We start from the raw sequence: 24,957 nt of genomic DNA, 5'->3' as shown, positions 1-24,957 counted from the left end.
GTATATCCATAACACAGAAAAAAATGTTAAGATCTCATTCTTTCCTCCACCTATTATAGGAAAGATGCTCTTATTACTCAAAACATACTCATTAAAAAATCAACAGTTAGAATGCTTCTTTCTTACACGCTAAGAACATCGATTTTTCATTGCAATTCAGATCAGGGTACATGATGTGAAGAGTAATAATTCTATTGTAATACAGATATACGCATGCAGCACAATAATATAATATGAAAAAAACCACGTGATTTGGAGTGCAAATAATTAATTAAGCCCTTGTTCTTTCACAGTACATTTACTGGTAATTTGATAAATACCTCTGACTGTCAATTTTTACTGCAAGCATTCCTTTTTTTTTGTGACTATTTAAAAGTCAGAACTTTATTTATTATTGTGTATGTATGTTGCAGAGAAAAATACAAAAAAATTAAATTGAAAAAAAAAAAAGATGGAGATAGAGTAGGAAGATAGAGTTATACAATCAGATTTCTGAGCATCATTCATTTCCTTGGGCAAATCAAGTATCCTGAGGTCAGCTATTCACTTATTATGCATACACTGTCAGGAAGTGCTAGACTTGTCAAAAAATAATTATCTTCACTATTGTTGTTAACAAAGATAATTGCATGAGTGCAGTTAGTTCCCAAGTACTTAAACTCCAGAGCCAGAATTTCAAGCCTCTGCTTCCCAGAGCAAAAGCATGGGAATAGACACCAGTGATTGTTCAGCACTGGTCTGACAATGTAGAAGCACTACACTTATCTGCTTGATAACAAAAATATGTTACATATGTGACTGAATTAATAGTAAAAATGATGAAGTTATCCAGAGGATTAAATTTCCACTATACTGTCAGCTACAAGAACAAATTTCATTATTTATACCTGTGTGCATAAAAGATTTTTTTTGGTTGCTCCAGTAGGACCAAATCAGTCTGCGTTTCTCAGAAAATTTGCTATGCAGTGAGGATACCCACACCGAACATGATTTTGCATAAGGACTAAAGGTACCAGAAAGATATCTGGTGGCCAAGATGAAAAACTACAAGTTGAAGTTTAGGTTCAGTTTTACCTCAGATTTACCCTCAGCAGGTTGATAATTAGTGTTGTTGTGCTTTAGTTTCTCCATCTTCATAGGAAAACAAGTGCTTCATAGGACTGCATCAAAGAAAATATGTAATTATAAAAAAATTTAAAAAGAGAACCATCAAAAGAAGCATGGTCTGCATCAAAAGAAGCATGGCCAACAGGGTGGGGGAGGTGTTCCTGCCCCTCTGATCTGTGCTCATGAGACCTCACTTGGAATGCTGCATCCAGATGTGGAGTCCTCAGTCCAGGAAAGGCATTGACCTGTTGGAGTGCATCCAGAAGAGGGCCACACAAATGACCCAAGGGATGGAACACCTCTCCTATGAGGACAGACTGAGAGAGCTGGGGCTGCTCAACCTGGAGAAGACAAGGCTCTGAGGAGACCTGGTAGTGGCCTTTCAGTATATAAAGGGGAGCTGTAAGAAGGAATGGGACTGACTCTTTAGCAGGGTCTGTTGTGATAGGACAAGATGAGGAGAAATGGTTTCAAACTAATCGAGGGAGATTTAGATTGGCTATCTAAAAAGAAGTTTGTCACAGTAAGAATAGTGAGGCACTGGAACAGGTTGCCCCAGAGATGTGAATGCACCCATGTCTGGAGACACTCAAGGTCAGGCTGGACAGGGCTCTGAGCAACCTGTTCTTGCTGTAGATGCTCCCGTTCACTGCAGGGGAGTTGGACTAGATGACCTGTAAGGGAGCTTTCAAACTCAAATGATTCTATTACTCTATAAGAAACCAGACAATATATTTAGTCTTCATCTCCTTTGTATCAGTCCAGTTAATCTATTTACTAATTCACTAGTTTCTATCAACGGCTGTTTGAATATTTATTTTGAATCTGCTAATTTCTTCAGGAAAATGAGAACAGCTCTATTTTTATGTATGTTCCATTTACTGAAAATGAAATTGAACTATTTATTCCCATATAAAGAATGTGGCACAGTTTTCCATCAGACTTTTAACAAGTTATGAATGTGAAGCTTTCTAGTCTCTTGATGAAAATACACTCTGAAAATGAATATTATATTATCCAGATGTATACAAACATCTTGGAAAACCACACAGAAAACATTACATACAGGTGATCAATCACGTGCAAAAGATATACTAACAATTTTCCTTAAGTCCCAGTATTTTTAAACACTGCAATGCTTTACCATACACAGACATAATAAAGTCATTTTGATATGTAGGCAGTTCATGCTAAAGCTGCATTTTCACAGAACAGAGAAATGTTACAAATACATTAGTTGAGGGGAATGTGGTAGTGTTCTGCTGAAACATAAATAACACTTTTCACTTTAAAAGAATATGACAAATCACGTTGTCAACCTGTATACTTCAGAAGCAATCAATATTTGAGTAAATCTATGCTTTTGGCATAACTTACTGTTATAATTTAATGTCAGTTAAGATAATCTTACAGTGTAAAGAGAAAACCCAGAACTTTCTTTACCTAACACAATAATAAGCTTCTCCTCTTTCCCAAGAAATGTGTAGTAGCACCTGGTCAACTACCGTAATTATGGTGCCAAAATCTGACCACTAATCAGGTCCTCTACACTTGAACTTATTTTCAGAATGTCTTTGTGTGTCAGTAATTGGCTTGGTTCAACCCACTAGGACTTCTTAAATGTTCCAGAAATGTCTGTGTGAGTCTAGTTCAAACTGCAGTGGTAACCTGCGTCAGTCCAAGATCATTGGACTCTTCTCTCTCTTGCGGACAGTAAGACGACATTTCCACGACTAGTCATACAGGTTTGTTTGTCCCATCTGCTTCCCTCCTATAAGCTGGGTCTTGCACGGTGTTTCGAATTCTGCTGGTACTCTGCCTGTCCATCCTCATCTTAAAGGGGAAGCAGAAGTCTTTGAAACATCTCTTGAAGTTTTCATCCAAAAAGGCATAAAGGATAGGATTGAGGCTGCTGTTGGTGTACCCCAAAGCAATACAGAAATAATAGCTGGATACAGCAGCAGTACTGTGGGACACGTCCCCCAGTGCTTCAACCAGCACAAAAATGTGAATAGGAGTCCAACAGATAATAAAAACTGCCACAACAACAAGAACCAACCTGGTGATGCGACGCAAGTTTCGATCTTTTTCTCGAGACCCTGAGAGAAGTCGTACGCTTTTAAGGCGCAGGATCATCAGAGTATAGCAAACAATTATAATGAGCACTGGAATAACAAATGCAAAGACAAAGACACAGATTTTCATGAAGATGTCCCACCACACATAGTCTCTGTCTGGGAACTGCAAGGAGCATTCAGTGCTAGCAGTATCTAGGAAAGAAAGAAGCAAGAAAAAGAAAATTGCTTTATTATTAGATATTCTAAATAATATAATTATCATGGTGTAAGCTAGAGAAAGTGATTATCTTGCGTTGTGATACTAATAATGGAAGTTATCATTAAATCACTCAATGAAAAGCTTTACATTACCACTGAAATTAGTTTTACACAGCTTTCTCTGGAAATTACTTACACAGAGATGGGTTTTTTAAACTGCATAACATTGTATAAATGTAATTTCCCACAGGAGGAGCTAAGAACACAGGCAGAAAAAATTTATAAAATAGGATGAACAATTTTTTTCCATTTGAATCTCACTGAGATTTAAAGCCAAGAAGAGTATACCAGGTTTAATGGAGTGGAAAACTCATGATTACTATCAAACTATACAAGATTTTGTCTGCATAAGGAGGCAGATTTTTCATATTATGAATGGTGGCAGTGCAATGAGCTTTTGATTGTAGGAAGATTTTGCCAATGTGCGATAATTGTGTAGTAATATTTTCCCATGTGTTTTCTTCAGAGTACATTGAATACACGGAAATTCTTGCATTCAGAAAAATTAATTCCTGGCAACAGATTCTTTTCAGTCACATAGAAGCAACAGATTCTTTTCAGTCACATAGACTCTGCACATTGTGTGCAGAGTCAAATGGAAGCTGCTCTTTTTGCAGATCACATCACTGAAAATTCAGACTGCTCAGCAACTGTGGGATCTGAACCACCGGTGCCATCCCACTTCCTTTCTCCTTGCTTATGCCAAGATTCAAAGTCACGAGCTGTCACATTATTTTATGTCCCAGAAATATTCCATCTGACAGGAGGCTGCTAAGGTGTGAAATATTTGAGGTTTCATTTTCTGACCTCATGGCCACCTTCCAGCATATAAACCACATAGCAAAACAAGAGATAAGATAAATAGCAAAGCAAAACAAGGGGTAAATTTATAACTACTATCAGCAGTTAAAATTCACTGAAGACAAGCCAAGGTAACATGAGGTATTTCACTCTGAATTGTATCTTATATTTTCTCCTGCCAAATCTGCATTATTCTTTGGTTTGCTTTTGTTTTGTTTTTTCCCCTAGGGAATTCATCATTCCTCTGCAAACTGGTATCTACTGGCTATGTTGAATCAGACCAAAGGGTGGAAAGCTTCAATACACTGTTGCATATCACTTTTTTATATGTCTCTGTAAGACTAGTCAGAAAAAAAATCCATCAAACTGTATTTCCTTGCTATCAAAATGTTTCACAAACCAAGCTGATGTTGCTGATATTGTTGTGAAGAAGGGCTGTTTGCGTGTGCCTGCGTGTGAAGTTATCCTTATGGTATCATACAGACATGTCCATGGATAGATATCAGAAAGGTGTCACTGGATGAGTTAAATTCTAAAATAACAAATAAGAAGTTGAAAATGAAACTAAATATTTTGAAATATTGTTTCAGAGAATATAATAACTAATGGATGATTCTGAAAGCTGAAAAGTGAAAAGACATCTTTCAAGACTGACGCAGAATGATAAACTGATAACACAATTATAATGTCATAGGCCTGAAGCTTTCAATCAACTTCTCTTAATCCTCTGTGATTATATGTTGACAAAGTAAGCTGCTCTTCTGATATTTTATTCTAGAAACTTTAATAATGATCTTCAAGGAAACTTCCACATTGAATACTACTGTTATTTGTAGTAGACCACAGCCTAGCTGCAGCAATCAAAACAGGATGAGGGTACAACAGTTAGATCAGTAAGCTGCAGCTAGATGTGCAGCTGAGATAAATGTGAGCTGTGGTTGATCAGGGATGACTGCTCTACGCCACATCCATTCACTCACTGAAACTGTCCCTCTTCACAGCTAATTTCAGGGATTTATCCAAATTATTAGGTTAGAAAAAGTTCCTGCTGATTAAGATGTTTATTCCAATCAAATCTTCCTGAGAAAGCCAGAGGAATCCATGCGTTTTGCTGCCACTTCTGAGAGGGTAGGTGTTGCTGAACATCTGGAGTCACGCTGAAATGAAAGCCTGGAACCTTCAGATGCAGGTGGAAGAGCAAGTATAGCCCAGCCACCATCCCCCAGCAAAGGGCTCAGAATCCAGGCAGCCCTTCCAGTAACAGACAAGGAAAAATCAGAAATTACTTAGAAATTCTACTGTGCCAACATTATTCTATCCTAATCAAAACCATCTGGAAAAAAAAAGGTTTACAATGTTTCACATTCTGTGAATTTGAACAGATAATTTTGACATTGCTTTTCATTGAAAAAAATCTTTTAATTTTACAGTGAAAGATATTTAAACTGCACTTAATTACTGAGATAAAAAATGTGAAATTAATTGTATTATAAATATAAGCAAATATTTTAGTATTAAAATAAGTATTGATACACTAATATACTAAATAAGTACAAATATAATAATACTAAATATAATATAATAATAGTACTAAAAATACTAATACAATATTAAATTGAATATACACAAAAATAAAAATAAAATATAGGCATAAGTATACTCTGAGAAGGTTAAAAAAAAAAAAAAAGCATTAGTATACTTGATTCAATTTTAATTCTGGAAGCTTTTTTAATAAGAATATTCACAGAATCACAGAAACACCAACGTTGGAAAAGACCTACAAGATCATCCAGTCCAACCATCCATCTATCACCAATAGTTCTCACTAAACCATATCCCTCAACACAAAATCCAAATTCTCAAAAGAAATGCTTTATCTCCTTCAGAAGAAGACAGAAAAAAAAATCTGCAGGTCCATGACCCCTAAATACAGTTATGCTTGCTACACTTTATATAATTTTGTAAATGACAATGGTATTTCAGGAGCCAATAAATTATTGAATATAAACGTAATGGCTGTTCAAGATTCATAACAATTTACTTAAGTCTTATCCTAAATTCATAGTGTTGTCTCTCCCAGTGACATGGATGCCATATGAAATCCATTTACTTTTTCGTGGTTTACATTGATGGCCAACAAATATCCCTGTCAGAGATACACAATATCACAATCACATTCAGGTGTTTGAGGAAAGAATAAAATGCAGGGTTCTTTTGGGCTACTTTCTGCCTGAAGAAGTTCAGAACTAAGTAGAGTACAGTGTCACAAAATGAGCATTTAAAATTTCAGTGTCTTGTCCCACTCTGAAGCCAGCTATTCCAATATTTCAATGTACTTAAAGAAAAGCATTTCAGATGGTACTTTTGTATAAAGGTATATTAAAATATTTGATAAGCTACCGCTTAAGATTCATCTCAATCCTTGTACACGATATCTATTTCTGTTAAATGTCTTAGTAACCTACTGCCTTCAGGCATTCATACTTCTCTCTACTCAACTGAGTTATTAAACTGGAGCCTTTTCTTTTCTAAAGCAAATGCTTCTTCAGCAATAAAGGCTCCATTAAGTCCAGAGAGGGAAAATTTATACAGATATAAGGAAAATGCATCTGGAAGGACACTGCAGGGAGAAATCCTGCATTGTGAGAATAAAAAGGACTAATTGAGCATGGGTTTGTAGCTTTAAATATAGTCAGTTTCTGTTTGATGTTGTTTAAATCCAAACCCAACAGAGGCTCTGTAGCATATAAACAGCAACTATTGTCACCAATGTAAAATAAAGTTTCTGCCCTGAGCTCCTGCTGTAAGGAGTATCTTAGTATTCTCCCCTTTGCCACAGCACAATTCATGAACACACCAGAAAAAATAACTGGTAATAAACGCTCAAGAGGCACTGTAGATCAGACAAGCAGGGCTGAACAGTAGGGACTGACAAACATTTACCAGTGATTTCCAAGCTCATTTGGCCCAGCTGTATTTCTAATAGGTGTTTCTGCAGGAAAAAATATCTACCTGCCATGAGGTGTGAAAAAGGCATTTAATCGTTTCTGGCCTCAGAGCAGCCCCTTGATCCAAATATGATGATTACAAAATGAAAAGAACATTCTGGTAGTTAAGCATGCTTCAAACAAAACACTTGGCCAATGTTTTATAACCTTCAGAATTTCTTAAGTAGACAGACTAAAATTCTTCTCACAGATGTTCTGAAGTGTTTTTTTCCTGAGCTGCACATGGCTTTATATAGCCTGTAAGAACTTGATAGGGAAGAAGAGTTACAGCACTGCAAATTGGAAAACTTGAACTCCCAAATGTCTGAAAGATGTTTCCAGAGACGCTCTCCTTTCACATACCCACTGTAAGACCAACAGAAAAAAAAGAATTTGAATATCCTCAATCAAATAAAACAGCACTTGAGCAGCTGTTTTATTAATGAACACCATTGTTTTGTTTGCACTGATCTATGCCAAAGAGTTAAACACACTGCATTTATTTTCTCTCCCGGATAAAACTGTGCCCTTATGTAAAGTTTACCAGTTCTCCTGGGAGGAGTGAAAACTTTCTACTGGAATAGGCAGCTAAATGAGCAATTTGTTAATCATTTGTCAAAAGAAAAGTAACATCCCAGACAACACTACTACCAAATAAATATGTATGCCTTGTATTTCATAGATCCATCCATAACAGAATGTCCTCAACACCAGGACATACATTAGAGGTTTTGAAGACACAGTATTGCACCCATATTGCTGCTATACCTGCTGGTAGGAAGTACATATCTCCCCTTTCCTTTTCAAGGATTTCAGAATAAGATTAACTCCCTAGCAGAACATAGTAAAGAGTCACTGGATATAGGGGCTAAATCTGCAGTCCTTCACAGATTACAAATTTCAACAGAGCCTACAGCACTCCATGGTCACATTCATTGACTTTATGTTCTGTAGTTGCTTCCCTGCCATGCCCTGTGTTCCTGGTTCCTCTGCTGATGCTTCTCAGCCTTTCCAAGTCTACATACACGTCCTACTCCTTTTTAAATAAGAATTTCTGACACTGTCATTTTCTTAGCATTTAGCTTACCTTTTTTCTCTCCAGCTACTGTCTTTCTTCCTTTTTTCACCAAATCTTTAAGTTCTGTGAAATGGTTGCTGACAAAAAGCTCCCAAGCTTTAATAGTAATGCTAATGAGAAGCAAACTAGTTTCTGCTCTTGAAACCTCATCAGAACTACTCTCACAATGCCTATAGAAAGAACTCTCAGCCTACATTTCAAGTTTCATCTGGTCTTTGAATTTTCAGCCATGTTCAAATACCTGACGACTTCCCCCTGCTGTCTGTTGTTATTTTCTTACGGTCTCAGTCTAGCACATATAGTGCTTCAAAGTGCACTTGATTCTTTAAGTTGGCAATGATATCTGAGCTTAAATTCTTTATACGCCATATTTCAAAATGTCAGAAATTTAGGCACACTTTTTGAAACAAGGAATGTGAATGATCTTCTGTGTGTAAAGTTTGCACAAATTACCAAAGTCAAAATCAATCAGGTTTAGTCAATATTCCAAGCAATGTTTTACATCATTCAAATAAAATGAAGTCTCCGCTTTGCATGTTCACACTCACCTTCCCTGACTTTGGTACCTCCGAGAACTATGGCAGATATGCCAACAGATGAGGACAACAGCCAGATACAGATGTTGATTATCTTTGCCTTGAGAGGAGTACGGAAGTCCAGAGCCTTCACAGGGTGACATACAGCAATGTATCGATCAACGCTCATCATGGTCAGTGTGAATATGCTGGTAAACATGTTATAATAGTCGATCGAAATAACTATTTTACACAGCACATCCCCAAATGGCCAAGAGTTCATCAGGTACTCTGTGCTTTGGAAAGGCATAGTCGTGGTAACTAGTGCATCTGCCATAGCCAGATTGAAAATGTAGATGTTGGTTGCTGTCTTCATCTTTGTATATCTGAAAGACAAAATAGTAAGGTTTATATGACTGAGTACGTTCAAATACGTAACAGTTTTTCAGACAATCTGCAGTCGTTATTTTTTTGCTATCATTCCTAATTTGTGACAGAAGTGCACACATTCAGGACCCTTGAATTAACAGTAAACACCTTTCATTCAGTCCCTCAACCTGCATGATCAGTTACAGCTATCCAGTACGCGTAAAACCAGATAATGAATAAATTTAATCTAATAATCCAAACAATGATTTCCATGCTATCTTCTCAACTACATCTACAAGCAAATATCATTGTTATATTTGCAAGTGACAAAACTGTTTTGTGTTTCCTTTTCTTATTGCTAACTGTCAGTATTTACAAATGTATTGTTTGTTTTGTTGTAGCAATAGACATTTCATGGATGTAGGAATCTCTGTTAATAGTTACTTTTGCTGGGCCAGATTGCCATCTTGTACAAGTTCTAGCAATGTATCTTCTTTTCTCCCACATTTCCAATTTCTCCTCCTTCATCTCCAGATTTTCCCTGCCTAATCTTCCACAACTTCTATTATAAAAGATGATAACTATTTAAGCAGGATATCTCAATGGAAAAAAGTATCATAGCAATGCCTTCTCTGCATCCTTTAATTTCACCAAAATGAAGCATTTCTTTTTTCCATGTAGCGAGAACCTTAACCTACACAGAGAAATATGATCTTAAACAGGACCATGCTTTCTTCTGTATAATGCTAACTTTAACTCTGTGGGCACAGGTTCTGTACCAGGGTGAAGAGGACTGCTGCCAGCTCTACTATGGACACAAAGCATCAATCAGAGAATCATAGAATCACAAGGTTGGAAACGACTTGCAAGATCATCTGGTCCAACCGTCCTCCCATTACCATTGCTACCACAAGAACTAAGCCATATCTCATCCAGACGTCTCTTGAACACTGCCAGGGATGGTGACTCCACCACCTCCCTGGGCAGGCCATTCCAGTGTTTGACCACTCTCTGAGAGAAAAGTTCTTCCTTATGCCTAACCTAAACCATGAAGGAAAGCCTCTCTCATTTCCATTATTAACATAGGAATATACTTAACTCTCCTCTCTGAAATGCTTTTCCCCTTTCACTGTGTAGTGAAAGTTACTTTTGCTCATTGCCATCAATTTATTACAAGATTCAATGACAGATTTTCCTTCTCAAAATTATTTCACCCTCATATTTTGAATGTGTGCCCAAACTAAAATGCACACATTCAACACACAGAGAAACACATCCAGCTAGATCTTGTTATTCATTGTTAATGAGCTTACAAAGGAAATATTAGATCTAATCTGTTCAGCTTATAAACATGTTGTTTAATGTGTCTATTTGTCTTTAAAACTGTGACATGTAAAATCAAAATTAATTTGAAAAAACTATATCTAGCAGAGCTTCAAAGTGCTGTCAAAATATGCCTAGTCAGTAAGTCAAATATTAATTAAAATATGGGCCAGTATGTAATTTAATGACCAACATGAAGCGTGAAAAATAGCGTTCATTCTTCTATGCTACTCTTACTAGAATTAATTGAGAAAATAAAGCAGAATTGCTGGTTCAAAGCACAGAAACAAGAACTGAATGGGAATAGAAGGTAAAAAACCTCCCAGCTGAGATGCCAACAGTCTGCAGCAATTGCTGACATGACTGCAAAGATTCTTGGTACTTGCTTCTTGGGATAGTGCTCTACAGCCGTGAGTGCTCTACCCCTTACTCTGGTCTCCCTCTGCGCTCATTTGAGATTCTCCAAGATCAAAGGCAGAATAAAGATGGGAAAGAACCCACCAGTCAGAGCTGGGCTTATCTACAACTAACCTCCTTAAACATGTCCTCAAGTAGAGGAGGTTATTTGTCTTGTAGGCCATATTACAGCCCATAAGACACAGTGGAAACAGAAATACGAGAAGACAAAGTGAGGAAAAACAAATACAAGACATATTAACAGACTAAGAATTTTCTCCCTTGGGAAAAAAAGAAAAAGCACTTCTGAACGTAGATGAGTTACAAGACTGAAGAAAAACTCACTAAACACTCAGATAGCAAATCTGTACTAAAATGGACTGATCTTTTTAACTGTCTGTAAAGGAGTAGTAAAATGGTGATTTTAGTTCTGAAGATATCACTGAATACTGAAATTCGGAATTATTGCCTGGTTCACAGTAAAAAAAAAAAAAAAAAAAAAAGAGGATTATGAAAATACAGAAAACACACCTTAATGTACCACAAAAATAAGTCAATTAAGTGGAGAAAATTGTTACTGTGTTTAACATAGCGCAAAACAGCTAGCTGATCAAAAAGAACACTGAGAGAACACTGGCCTGATTGGAGAGTCTGGAGTTCTTCACAAGGAGAAAATATTAAGGTCTGAAGAGCTCTTTCAGACTGGAAAGAAAAATACAACCAGAACAAATACATAAGAGTCACAGCCACAGAAACTCGGCTTATAAAGAACGACAGATAAATCTCAAAAACTGAAGTGATTATTACGGGAAATAAATTTCACAAAAAAAAAAGGAGTAATTTTTCCTTCTTTTATGTCTTCAAATCAATGTCTGCAGTTTTTCAAGTAGCTGTGCTTCAGTCAAAGACAAGTTACTAGGCTCAATACAGGAATATTTAAATTAAATGTAATAGCCTGTGGTAAGCAGATGTGAAATTACTGCTAGCTCTTCTGAATCACTACTTTTGTGGATATTCAAAAATTCCCCCAAGCATTTGGATAGGAAAAATTTGCTTTCACAAATGGAAGAAATTCCTTGATCTTTACCCTTTAAAGAAAACCAGAAAATTTTAATAAGAAATATCTAAGAGGATTTCATTAGTGTTAAAAAATCAAATCTCTGAAAGCCTTTATCTCTAAAATCTCTTGTTCCTTGCAAACTTTTCTTATGTGCTTGTATGACATAGTTTAATTATGTGTCAATGTACATTTTATTTTCCCAGTATTCTTTACCCCTCACCCTCATGCTTGCACCCTCATCCTAGCACCCTGTGCACTCTTGCACAGAAAAGATCCCCTGTAAAATACAAGTAATTTTTTAGATAGCTTCAAAATTCAAAATTCTGAAGCTGGAACATGAATAGTGTTCTCTGTATACACATTGTGTGTGATATTATAAACATAAAGTGAGCAATTTTAATTTTTTAGACTGTATTACATGCACATGTAAGTAAAATAATACTCCTCACTGCACTGATCTAACAACAAGGATGTCTTGTTATGTACAGGTATTAAGAAATTCAGAGTCATCCAAGCATCAGAATTTATACAACCTCCAATGTAAGCAGATGAAATTGATATGCACATACACGCTTATATGAAACTGTGTGCCATTCCACTTATAAAATTCTGTGGAAAGCTTTGGTTCATTTCCTTGGCACATGCACATAATAGTGCTGGCTTTGATAGCCTTACCTCCTGTGTGCCCAGTGCTTCCCCATAGCTCACTGCCCTGGCAGGCCCATGACCAGTTGGCCTTGCCCAATTCCCTCCCAGTTCAGAAACCACGGGCAGGTGCTGCTTGCACCTTTCTCTCTCAGTCAGAACAGGCACTTGAAAGACTCTGACCCCTTCTCTGTCAGACTTTGAACAAGAAGGAGGGAGACTAATAAATACAGCTCCAATTAATACTTTATTTTATTTATTTAGGCAATCAATTCTTCCAGGTACAGCCAAGCAGTGATGGGTACCTAACTCAAGTTCACTGGTTAACCTCTGTAATGCTAAGTACAAACACATTTTACTGATGCCACCCTAAATCTCTTTTATGTCACAATAATAATGGAAAGCTTGAAGCATTGGCCTTCACTTCAGTAAGATATTGGCCTTTTAAGCTGTAGGCAATATGAATTAAATCACACATTAATTTAGGAGTTCATAAATTCAGAAAATCCTTTGAGAGTCTGAACTCAATCATCCAAACTTCTTTTGAATTTTTGGAATTAAACATCCAAAAAATATAAAATGCTTAGATGTCGCTGAAGATATGTGTTTGCTGGCTTAATCAAAAGTCCAGCTAAAGTAATAGAGCAAGAACTGTGGCTGTCAGTTTGAAGTGACCCTGATAGAGTCTTGAGTCTAATTCTAGATGAGAAAATTGTCTGCTTTTCTACAACAATTTTCTATTGCACTGAAATATAGGAGGCAATATTTTTTATGGTTTGAGCATTCTCCCTATGCCCAAATCTGCACAAGAAGAAGATGAAAATAGTCATGAAGTAAGGGAGTAAGGGAATCATATTTAAAAAATAAACAAAATTATTGATTCAAATAGTTGAATGTTATTTAGGGGGAATATACTATAACACACTTAAATTACTCTAGCAGAGTAAACAAGAGTGATACAACATAAGAATGGAAGGTCTCACAGCTAAATCAGGTGTTAGCATCTTATTTCAAGAAGCAGACGATCCTTCACCGACTTAAGCGAGTTGGTAGATTTTGAGACTACTGGTTAAGCTATCAGGAGGACTCAATCCTCTGCATGCTTTAAACAATCAGTGAATACATGAAAAACCTGCAGAAAATAGTCAAGATGAGAAAGAAAACTCTGCTTTAGATGTAATTTTTCTGGATATATATATGACAGTTTTTTTTAAGAAGCAACATTAAAATCATATCTACATACATATCACAAGAAAATTTCTCTTAACTATCACAACTTAGCCTAAGCACGTTTTTCAAAAGTGGAAAGTTCTCTGAGGCTGGCTTTAGACTGACCTTGAGAAAATTTTCCCCATCTCTCACTTCAGTCATCACTACTGAACTTTTCCTCTTGGCGCAGAATTTACTTTGCGCATCTTTTTAAGACACTAAACAGGAAAAAGAAATTGCACCGCCAATCAGTGAAACTGTGGTTATGGAAGGAGGAAGCATGCTAGCAAGAAGTTGGCATACTTTCAGAAAAAAATAAAAATGCATTAGTAAACCTACTAGAAGAGCTCCTTAAAGGCATTATCTTGACTAGAAGGGAGGAGCGTACACGCTAACATACAGCATAACAGTAACAAAATTAATACAAGCTGAAAAGGAGACTCTGGTAGAAGAGTACAGCTGTAATAGACTCAAATTTTCCCTGTGGTATGAAATAGGGGGGGAGGGGGAAGGGGAGCAAGTCTAACAGGTATACTACAAGAACAAGCTGCAATACCAGAATGAAAATACAAAAGCATGAAAAATACAAGCTATAACAAACATATTTTTGGCAGATACCTGAATCAGTGAATGTAAATGAAATGCTAAGCATGTCTAAAAGCAAATTGCAAAACCACCTATCACCAGAACGCAGGCACTGTTCCACTAGGTTCCTCTGGGTGATGTATATGGAGATCAAGCAGCTGAAAAGCTTATTCATGAAAGCTCTAAATCTCTGTATTCAGGGCCTGCTCAATATCATACTGCATCAGAACGGGGTGGGGGGGGAGGGGTAGGGGAAAGAAAAAAAGGAGGAGGATATATTCCAAACATATTAATTCAAAAGGATGACTCAGCCATCTTTTGGATCTTCAAACTCAATGTAAGAGATTTATGATAATATGAAGTTAAGATTGAAATCATTTGAGGAACACAAAAATTACTACTTTTTGAACGACAGTCAGATGTTAGCAGTGGAGAAGGCGTCAGAAAAACATTTTAATTAAAGGTGAAAGTTATTATCACACATGCTTAAATGTTGCCTGTCTTTAACATCAAAATCACAAAAAGCCTACAAAAAAGTTGTATATATTGCCTTCAAAATCACATCCTAAAGTGGAATTCTGTTTATTAATAAACACCTCTAGGTGTTTATTTTTGGGCAACTTAAAGAGAAAAGCAGAGAAAAATGCTTCTTCTATGTGGAAGAGGGAGATTATTGGAACAGGCTGTCCAGGGATAGTGATGGAATCAGCATCCCTTGAAGTGTTCAAGAAGCATGTAGATATGGCACTGAATTTAGTGGGCATGGTTGTAAAGGATTGGCGGTTGGACTTGGTGATCTCTATGGTCATTTCCACATTCCTTAATGATTTTGTTATTCTATGATTTTAATAAATGAAATTTCTGCTGTAGGTCCGAGATTGGTTGGCAAAGAGAACAAATCTCATTACTCAGAAGGAAAAGGATATCAGGGATAGCAGATTTTTCAGGGCCTTTCTTTCCAGCTACATAAGCAGCTATGCATGCAGACATTGGCTGGAAGCAGTCAGGTATAGTTGAACATTTTCTCCTAAGTAGAAGTTTCTGCAGGTAAGAAATAAAGAAAGAATTCAGAAGGCCCTCACATAGGGAGGTCCTGGGAATTAATACTGTGCATACCAGCTGAGGATTATTTAGTCTGGAGAAGAGGAGGCTCAGGGGAGACCTCATTGCATGCTACAACTTCCTGAAGGGAGGTTGTGATGAGGAGGGGTTTGGCCTCTTCTCCCAGGCAACAAACAGGACCCAAGGAAATGGCCACAAGTTGTACCGGAGGAAACTTAGGATAGACAAAAGGAAAAATCTTTTTCTCTCAGAGAGTGGTCAGGCACTGGAATGGCTGCCCAGAGAGGTGGTGGAGTCACCATCCCTGGCAGTGTTCAAGAGGTGTCTGGATGAGGTGCTACGAGAGATGGTTTAGTGCTTGTGGTAGCAATGGTAATGGGAGGATGGTTGGAGTAGATGATCTTGTGGGTCATTTCCAACCTTGTAATTCTATGATTTTATGAGCACATATTTTCCATAGGAGATGAGGCAAGTTAAATGCAGGAAATATTAAGACAGTCAACTGAAAATCACGGCTGATAGCTCCCATGAAAATATTTTTCTTTTCCAGTGCACCTTTACAAACCAATAATTCAGAAAGCCATATCTAAGATTAAGATGCAATGCTATCCAACAGCCGGCAGCATGGTAAAAAATTCTGCATGTGAACAGTAAATTAACGTATTGAATAGCTTAATTGAACTAATTCAAACATGCAGGTTCTCATCTACCATTTCTCAAGTAGAACTTTCTTAACTGCCCTATGTTAAAGACTGTGGATAGTCTACTGACAACGCACTGGGAAATGCACTTGTCTATCCAGCCAACCAGCAAATACGAAATCCCCTGTCCTCCAGGTGCACGGTAGCTAGGTTTGGGAACCCTAGATGTTTGCTCACAGTGTGCTTCAGAGTAGCACTAACCTCTGCAGCGAAGAGCAGCCAGGCAGAGCGCTGTGAGCTGCACTAGTGGTTTGATGGATGCAGAAAACAGAAAGGTTCTCCATGCACTCTTGCCGTGCATTAACAGAAACTCATGCATTGAAGAAAAATATGTTGGGCTCCAATATTCACATAGAAAAAGAAAAGAGCTTTCATTTTAAACAATGTCTTGAAAATTGAAAATAGCAAATTTCCTAGAATTAATTTTCACTTCTCCAGGGATTAGAAGCTGAGTCTAATCAGATCTGAACCCTCTGGCTTTAGGATAATTAAATATTTCAAAGATGATACACAGACTAGCATGCAAACTTCCCAATAGGATCATAAAAATGCTTTGCATCTTCACATATTCCTTGTTTATATCTATTTTATAGGTCGGAGAATGCCAGCACTGGTCAGACACTCCTCTTTCCACGTCCTCTATCCATCTGTACACACTCCTTCCCCAAAGTTAATTCAGTTTGTGCACTCATGCCAACCAGTAGACAAGATGACATTCATACTAATATTTCCTAATGCCTTTCAGGCTCCACAAAAGAGCATAGCAATGATCAAAGCACAAAGTCTGCCTTCAAGAATAGAGCACAGGGTCTGCATTTTGAGACTTATCTGGTTCTTACAGATGGAAGGACCAAAAGATAAACATGAGGTAATCTTCCTAGAAGTAGATTTTATCGAAGTCTTCCTGGTTGATTTTCCTTTGGAAAGCAATATATAACTGAAATTAAATTTCTCCTTGGCAACTCACCTGTGTCAGAGAATTTCAGATAGAAATCAACTAATCACAGTTTGAATAGATAGTAAGTAGCCAGTAAAGATTATCCCTCCCTACCCTTAGCACATCCCAGGACAAAGTCACTAAGTTAAAGATGTCCCACCATGACACCCTTCCAGCAAATTCCAAATCTTCTCTGGGGAAAAACAAAATTAAAAGTCCCCAGTCTTCCCTTTCTCTGTCTCCTCACCAAGGACTAAGCCAGTCTGTCCCCACTGTCTCCCTGCTGCACCACGTTTCTCAGGGATATGCTTGCATCTTGCATTCCCCCTGCTGAGGACTGATCATCTGTCTCAAACTTGCTGTCTTACCAGCAGCCAAATTGGCAAGTGCTTGTACGTTTTCACTTTCTGTCAGCTCAAAAGGACTCCCCATAATTTTTCTTGCTCTGGTCATTAATACCAGTTACGCCTTTCCCTGAAATAAATGACCACCTGGCTGCTAGCCCAGTGGAAATGTCTGGAAAGATAACAAATATCTTTCCACAAGCCAAACAGATTACACATTATAAGCAATAGCTTCTTTCTAATATTTTCTCTAATAAATATTCCTTCCAACCACTTCCTGTGTTCTCTCTAGTGTCTCAGTGTCAGCTCTTCTTATCATAGCATCTTTTTGGGAACTCAGGTTGAGTTTCTTGTCTCTTATAAATCCCAGGTCTCGCTTACTTATTGTCTAGTAGGGTATTAAATAAATTAAAAACATTCAGATTTTGTTTAAATAAGTGATGTTTTTCAAGGTACCAATATTTTCACTTATAAACCTGTTCTCTTTCTACTACCCTGGTCTTTGTGCCATCTGTAAAAGCTGGCAGTAGTGATTAGTAATCAAAGTCTTTATGAAAATGGTGCCATGCTAGGCCAGATCCTGAAGAATCTACCAAAAGAACCTTCACTCTGCAAGGTGAGGCCAGACATTCCCTCAGGTCCCATGATGAACTGCTATCAATCCGTTTGATACTTCTGTGCTAATAGTAAGATGTTGCCTGTTCATCAGGTAAAAACAGATTAAAAGACACGAAGTTCATAAAGTATGCTGCAGCTAGGTCTTTACTTTTAGCAGCCAATTCCATAATTTCATTAAAGAATGAAATAATGCTGGCTACAATTAATACAGAGAACAGGCAATTCAGTTAGGTCGACTCTTCCGCAGCTTCTGAAATTTTTCATTTCAGAATATTACTTCAAAATGTAATTTAATAAAATTAGGACAATAATTTAAAGTGCTATCTTTGTGTTGCCAAAATCTAATATTAATTTAAACTTGTATACTGAATCTATTTCATTTTTTATATATATGTATTTTAATACTTTTATTATTGTTTAGAATGAATCACAGAAATCACAGAATTGTAGGTGTTGGAAGGGACCTCCAGAGATCACCGAGTCCAACCCCCCTGCCAAAGCAGGTTCCCTACAGCAGGTCGCACAGGTAGGCATCCAGGCAGGTCTTGAACATCTCCAGAGAAGGAGACTCCACCACCTCCCTGGGCAGCCTGTTCCAGTGCTCCGTCACCTCACTGTAAAGAAGTTCTTGCGCACATTTGTGCAGAACTTCCTATGCTGCAGTTTCCGGCCGTTTCCCCTTGTCCTGCCTCCACTCACCACTGAAAAGAGTCTGGCCTCGCCATTCTGCCCCCCACACCTTAGATATTTATAGACCTGGATCAGGTCCCCTCTCAGTCGTCTTTTCTCAAGGCTGAACAGACCCAGTTCACTCAGCCTTTCCTCATAGGAGAGATGCTCCAGGCCCTTCACCATCTTTGTGGCCCTCCGCTGGACTCTTTCCAAGAGATCCTTGTCTTTTTTGTACTGGGGAGCCCAGAACTGGACGCAGTACTCCAGATGAGGCCTCACCAGGGCAGAGTAGAGGGAGAAGATCACCTCCCTTGACCTGCTGGCCACGCTCTTTTTAATGCACCCCAGGATGCCATTGGCCTTTTTGGCCACAAGGGCACACTGCTGGCTCATGGCCAACCTGTCTTCCACCAGGACACCCAGGTCCCTTTCCGCAGAGCTCCTCTCCAGCAGGTCATCCCCCAACCTGTACTGGTGCATGCAATTATTCCTCCCCAGATGCAAGACTCTACACTTGCTTTTGTTAAACCTCATCCAGTTTTTTCCTGCCCATCTCTCATCATGGAGAAGATTTAGAAACAATCTGGAAAGGAGTTGAATTTAGCTGACATTTCTTTATAAATTCTTTCTGTTGCATAAGATGCCACTCAGTTCTACGAATATCACAACAAACTACAAGCTTTCTCTATTCCCCTAGGAATGAATATAGATAACAGTGACACAAACTCCTGTTAAAAATGCTTTTGCATGCAGAAAATTATTCAGTTCACTGGAAGCGTCAATGGTAATTTAAAAAGAAATAACAGGATTGGCTATTTAAGAATTAGATGATAGCAACTGTTCTCAGTAAATGACTTCAGGAACAATGGAGGTAAGGCACATGCAAAAAGTGATTCAGAAGTGGGCAAGAGACAGCCACATGGCTCCCACAGAGTTTTTACCAGAGTATGTTTATGGCTTTTGTAAAAGCAAATCCATTGCCAAAGCTGTAACTCAGCTTTCATTCAGAGGACTTTTCTTCCCATCCAGCTGTCACAAGAAAGCACCATGTAATTTTAAGCTAGAACTAAATTTTAGAGAAATGAAGTCAGGAGGAGAGGAGAGGGAGAAAGAGAAGAAGAAAGGAAAAGGACTATCATGTTTCCAAGGACAAGCAATTTTATTTATCAACACTGGCCAACTATTTTACTTCCAGAGATTAAAAGTTCTGAGGGCTTGAGATAGGCTTTGACCGTGTCAAAATGCACAAAGCTGTATAACTTCACTCAGATGAGGTCAGATAATTTTATCTGGTTTCTACAAACCCATTTCTTGCCTCTTCTTCTCCTCTGTACCATGCCTCCCACATAGCATTTGCACTTTCTACCACTGCAGCAGGCAATAAAACTCCCTGTTCCTCTCCTACTGTCTCCCAATGAAAAGAAGCAGCTTTAGGTGAGCATTACATCCCTTGTGCCGTACTGGCTGTTGGTCTGAAAACAGACCCTTGGTACTTACACATGGACCATGCAGCTGATCTGAACACTGGGAGAGCTCCTGCAAACCATCCACAGCACTAATATCAACTGCAAGGAGAGAGCCAAGGGTGCAGGTTTCATTCCTCTTTCAGCTCATTAAAAGTAAAATTTTGATGCGTCTGAATTGTCTGGAGTGCTTACAATAGAACTGGTCTTGTTCTGTCAGGATTTTGAGTGACGGGATTTGGGTTTATAAATCTGACTGTTGTTTTTTGTTTAAAGACAGTAAATATCAATATATGCACTTTACAACAGGAAACTGAGCCACAGAGCCACAAATTGACCTTGATCACTTTGATAGGTAAGAACAACGCTTTATATCCCTGCAGTAAAACCAAGGGAAGAATGAATCCAGGTTTCCTGAGTCATGGTTTAACAGGCCACACTGGCACCACAGTACTAATGTACTACTCCCACTGTGCCTTCAACACAGCTCTCAATAAGAGCTGGAATGACTGGTCACCAAAATGAGGTGACAAATACACTATGTCTCTATTACCCTATTTCAGCTCGAATGTTTTCCTATCACAGGGATTTCTTAACACATTAAAGAGATTTCAGAACAATGCCATTTCCAATTTTCTCCAACTCATATTCTTTCTCTACATCACTCAAGTGTTAGAAAGATGTACCTACCTCTGTCTCAACTTATCCCTTTCTTTTTAGCTCTGTCTCCCTTATCTGCATGGCTTTCTCTTCTTACCAATTTTTTTTTTCTATTTTCTTCCTGCTTCCATTTCTGCACTCACTGAAAACACACCCGTTTGTCTCAAGAAGTCTGCAGCATCACCATGAGGGTTGTCTCCGCATCACTGAGGATACAAAAATCTCACTCCTCCCTCATCCCTGGAGATATATGAACACCAGCTCTCCAATCTGGGGAAGAGCAAAGGTCTGTGACACAGCCCATCCCTCCAATAAATGATCTGTTATGATCACATAGGAAGCATACTTCGGCTATTTGAAAGAATTCTTTTCATCTTTAGTAAGCCACGTAATTACACAATTTGCTTCCTTATCACAACTGAACATTCATGTGCCAGTAGTGGGTGTTGGTCAAAACAGCAAAGGGAGTAGGAGCCAGGCCTGTGCTGCCTGCCAGTCCAGTAGGTATCAGGAGGAAGGATTTGGGTTTGGAGACATGAGAAACAGTAAAGAGAAGACTCCTACAAATATAGTGTTCCTGTTGGTAAAGACAAGCCATTGCTCCATCTTAAAATTTCTGTTAGCTGCAGGAAAGTCAATTTGGGATGGCTCGGGGACACGATTACCCCCTTCCTGCTTTGTCTTTGCAGACCTTGGCTTTCCACATAAAGCATCAGTGCAATCTGCATTTTTCAATGGGTTATGAAAACTCATCTTGAGATGCACTTGTGAAGAGAGAGAATGAGTGGGAAAGAGAAAGGAAATTAAAAATTAGGACAGAAATGAAAATACACTCTTGCATGAACATTTGGAATCTTAAATGTTCCATACTGAATACAATTAAATTTGTAATGTAATTACAGTGTATTTAAGACTAAAGAAGGATCTGGCGGAGAGGAAGCCAAAGCTAGCTAGACCTTCATAAAAATAACCTTAGGAGGGTAATAGAAAAAGATAGAAAAAGAAATACATACAAATCAATATGATCCATCCATGCTGACTTCCAGGGCTCTGGATAAGTTTGAATTTTCTTCCATTGCTTGGACTGGCAAATCAGCACTGTACTGTTAAAAGATTGATGGCTTAGAAAACCTCTGCCTATGGCACTGTACATGTTAAGATTGGAGTCTCTCTTCTTGCAAAAATAAATTAAATATTTACTCTGGATGAAGAGTAAAACAGCTTGATGAGATATAAAAACTGCAGCATCACAAAGATGGAGCAAACCTGTTACCCTGCATTGACCACGGGAATCTTTATTTATTGAACTGACTTTTAAATGAGATTTCACTTTCATTTTTCAAGATATTCACCTGGTTCTAAGACATCTTTCATAAAGTACATCATCAATAACTTCACTGATTCCAGTTAACTCCTCCCATACCAAGTCTGGCAGAGTTATTTCATCATTCTGCAACTGCTTGACATTTATCATGCACACTTTGTTAACAAGATCAACCCGCAATCCCACCATTTTTCTTCCTATGTTCAAGGTGATTTCATTTATTGATCAAATACACCACACGCCCACCAAAAAAAAAAAAAAAAAAAAAAAAACAAACCAAAAACCAGAGTTTTTTGCAAGATTCATATAAAATATGATGGAAGAGACTGAAAAGTTTCATAATTTCAATTTCTTTGGTTAGTCATTATCACCCTGCTGAGCTGCACTGTCCAGAAATTACTACAAATTACAAATGGGAAGAACAAAAAGAGAGAGAAAGCATAGCGCAGGGAAAAAAATATAACAACACACCAATATTGATGCATTTCTCTAAGTATTTCAATATGAAAAACTATTTGACACAGATACACAGTTTTCTCCTGTTTCCTGAAAAACAATAGGGAAAGTAGAACCTTCTCTGCATTTGTTATCTTCAAGGCAATGCCAACAACTGGAGTTAAACACCACTAAGCAGAGAAACAGCATCCCTTAGCTTACATTAAACGGATGTGATTCTTACTGTTTCCTTTTCTCCTACCTCATTAAGAGAGCTACTAGGTGACGAGGCAGCAAAATATCAGTGTCCACACAGCTGGATACATAAGCCATGTCTAGAGGATTCCTCTCAGGCAGAGAAAAAATAAAATCACAAAAAGAAGGTACCCTGCAAAAGTTTCTATCTCCCACTTTCTCTCAGTCAAAGGCAGCCTCTCATCCCTAGAGGGCACCCGATGAACACAGCTCAGGGGCACCAAGCACCTTTCCCACAGGCTGCAGGATTCATCACCTTTATCCAGTTCCTCCCTTCTCTCTGTAACTGCACTTCCATGCAGGTTGTGACTGAAAAGATTTGGGGTCATTCTGGCTCCTTTTTTTTTGTTCAGTTCTTGATATACACAGACTCAGACAGCTTCCATAAATTCCCCCTGAGCTGCCAAATTTCGGGACAGCCATTTGCACCTCTTTCAAGTAAAGCCCCTTACCTTATGATGACAAACATCACCAGAGAGTTTCCCACCAAGCCAACAACGAAGACCACCGAGTAGACAGCGGTGATGATGATGGGAATGGAAGGGGAGATGCTGGTGTAGTTGTGCTGGGTGTCCCCAAAGGTCCCAGTGGCATTGCTGTCATAGTCTGCCCAGCCCAGGGGCCAGCTGCTGCTGGTGCTGGGAGGGCGACAGGGCCCCGGCATGCAGGTGGAGTCCAGCTCCTCCCGGAAAATCTGTACAGGGGCATCCATAGAGACCACGGCTCCCACAGACAAGAGAGAGACTGGGAGGAGGCTGCAGGAGAAAGGATGCTAGAAAAGGGAAAAAGAGGGAATGAGACAGAGGTGCTATCGCACTGGATATTAAGAGCTATAAAATTTGTTCCCCTGTTAAGGGGAACACTGCTGTAGCAAGAACTGTAGCTTGCCAAGCAGGGATTTAAATAAACCACATTCAAAATATATAAACATAAGTTTTACATCTCAGTATGTAATAAGTGTTTCTCCTCCAGGTGCATGAGGAAAGTTTCCCTCCACTTTCAGAAATTACAGAGAAACAAATCAGATGGGAAGCAGTTCAGATCCACCCCCACTCTTTAACTCTCTCTTTCCCATCCTCCATCTTTTAAGTCAAACAGCATCCTAGTGACAGGGGCTCCTTGCTCCCTAAACTCTACTATAAACAACGAAAAAAATCTACCACCTCTCTGTATACCTGCTTTGGCATAAGCCCTGCCTTATCTTTTTCTAGATCTCATGCTTGCTTCTAAACAAGAGACAAATTAATGACACGAAATACCTCTCAATCCAGGAGAAGGAGCAGAGTCCTCAGGCAGATATTAACAGGAAAAAAAAAGCATCCACTTGGCTCCTGGGAGTATCACAGATCTTCTAGGACTTTTGAACCCGAGGCACCTGAGCCCTCAGAGATGCATGCTAGCAGCAGAGCTGACTCTTGAGCATGAGCTGTGGCATAGTAGCAGCAGCTGCTGCTGTTCCAGCTCCTACCACTTTACCTTTTCCCTCCCAGGCTCTCTCTGCTTCCCTCTCTCCGTCAGGGCTCCAGCAGCATGCTGCTCTGATGCACGCGTTCTCCTCTGCCTCTGTCCCTGCAGCTCAGAAGCTCACATGACTTCTGCCTCTGCGCTCAGAGGCAGACAAAATAAAAGAAATAACTTCTGCTGTGAGTGGGTGCTTGGTTTTGTACACTTTTCCAAATCAACTTTTCTCATTGCCCTCACACTCCCAGGCCTTAAGCAAAGACCCCCTTTGCCTTCCTGAATTCTGCATGCATTTACAGGCTGGTAGATGCTGAATAAAACAGAATTTTTCAGTTTAGATTTCTTTCCTGACCTGTCAGACTTTTCCTGCCTCAGCTTCACAACTGTGGATCCCAAATGCTTCTCACTGGGTAGCTGTGCTCCACTTCCTTTATGCCTGCAACCTGGAGGAATGCCAGAAGCTGGATCCCACAGCACAGAGAGGCAGGAACATCTGGGAACAGCCTGATTGCTGTCTTTTTCATTCAAACTGTGCCACACTGTGAGAAGCCAAGTATATCCTGCTGTGGTCAGGGATGGAGAGGAGGAGTGTGCAGAAATCAAATTCCTCAGGC

At 38.8% G+C, this 24,957-nt stretch overlaps 1 protein-coding gene across 1 annotated transcript; it reads right to left on the bottom strand.

The window, feature by feature from the left end:
• Positions 1 to 2,844: 2,844 nt before the first annotated feature.
• OPRK1 (opioid receptor kappa 1) lies at positions 2,845 to 23,594 on the bottom strand. The gene is made up of 3 exons (XM_042839948.1): positions 23,335 to 23,594; positions 8,858 to 9,210; positions 2,845 to 3,377 (listed from the first exon to the last, which is right to left on the bottom strand). Exons 1-3 carry the CDS (start codon positions 23,592 to 23,594, stop codon positions 2,845 to 2,847), a joined length of 1,146 nt encoding a protein of 381 aa, XP_042695882.1.
• Positions 23,595 to 24,957: the final 1,363 nt, after the last annotated feature.

This window comes from Centrocercus urophasianus, unplaced genomic scaffold, assembly GCF_019232065.1.
Source record: "Centrocercus urophasianus isolate 14NV4802_14NV808 unplaced genomic scaffold, USGS_Curo_1.0 seq_11, whole genome shotgun sequence".
NCBI classification, from domain to species: Eukaryota; Metazoa; Chordata; class Aves; order Galliformes; family Phasianidae; genus Centrocercus; species Centrocercus urophasianus.
This window is presented reverse-complemented; position numbering and strand designations above follow the sequence as displayed.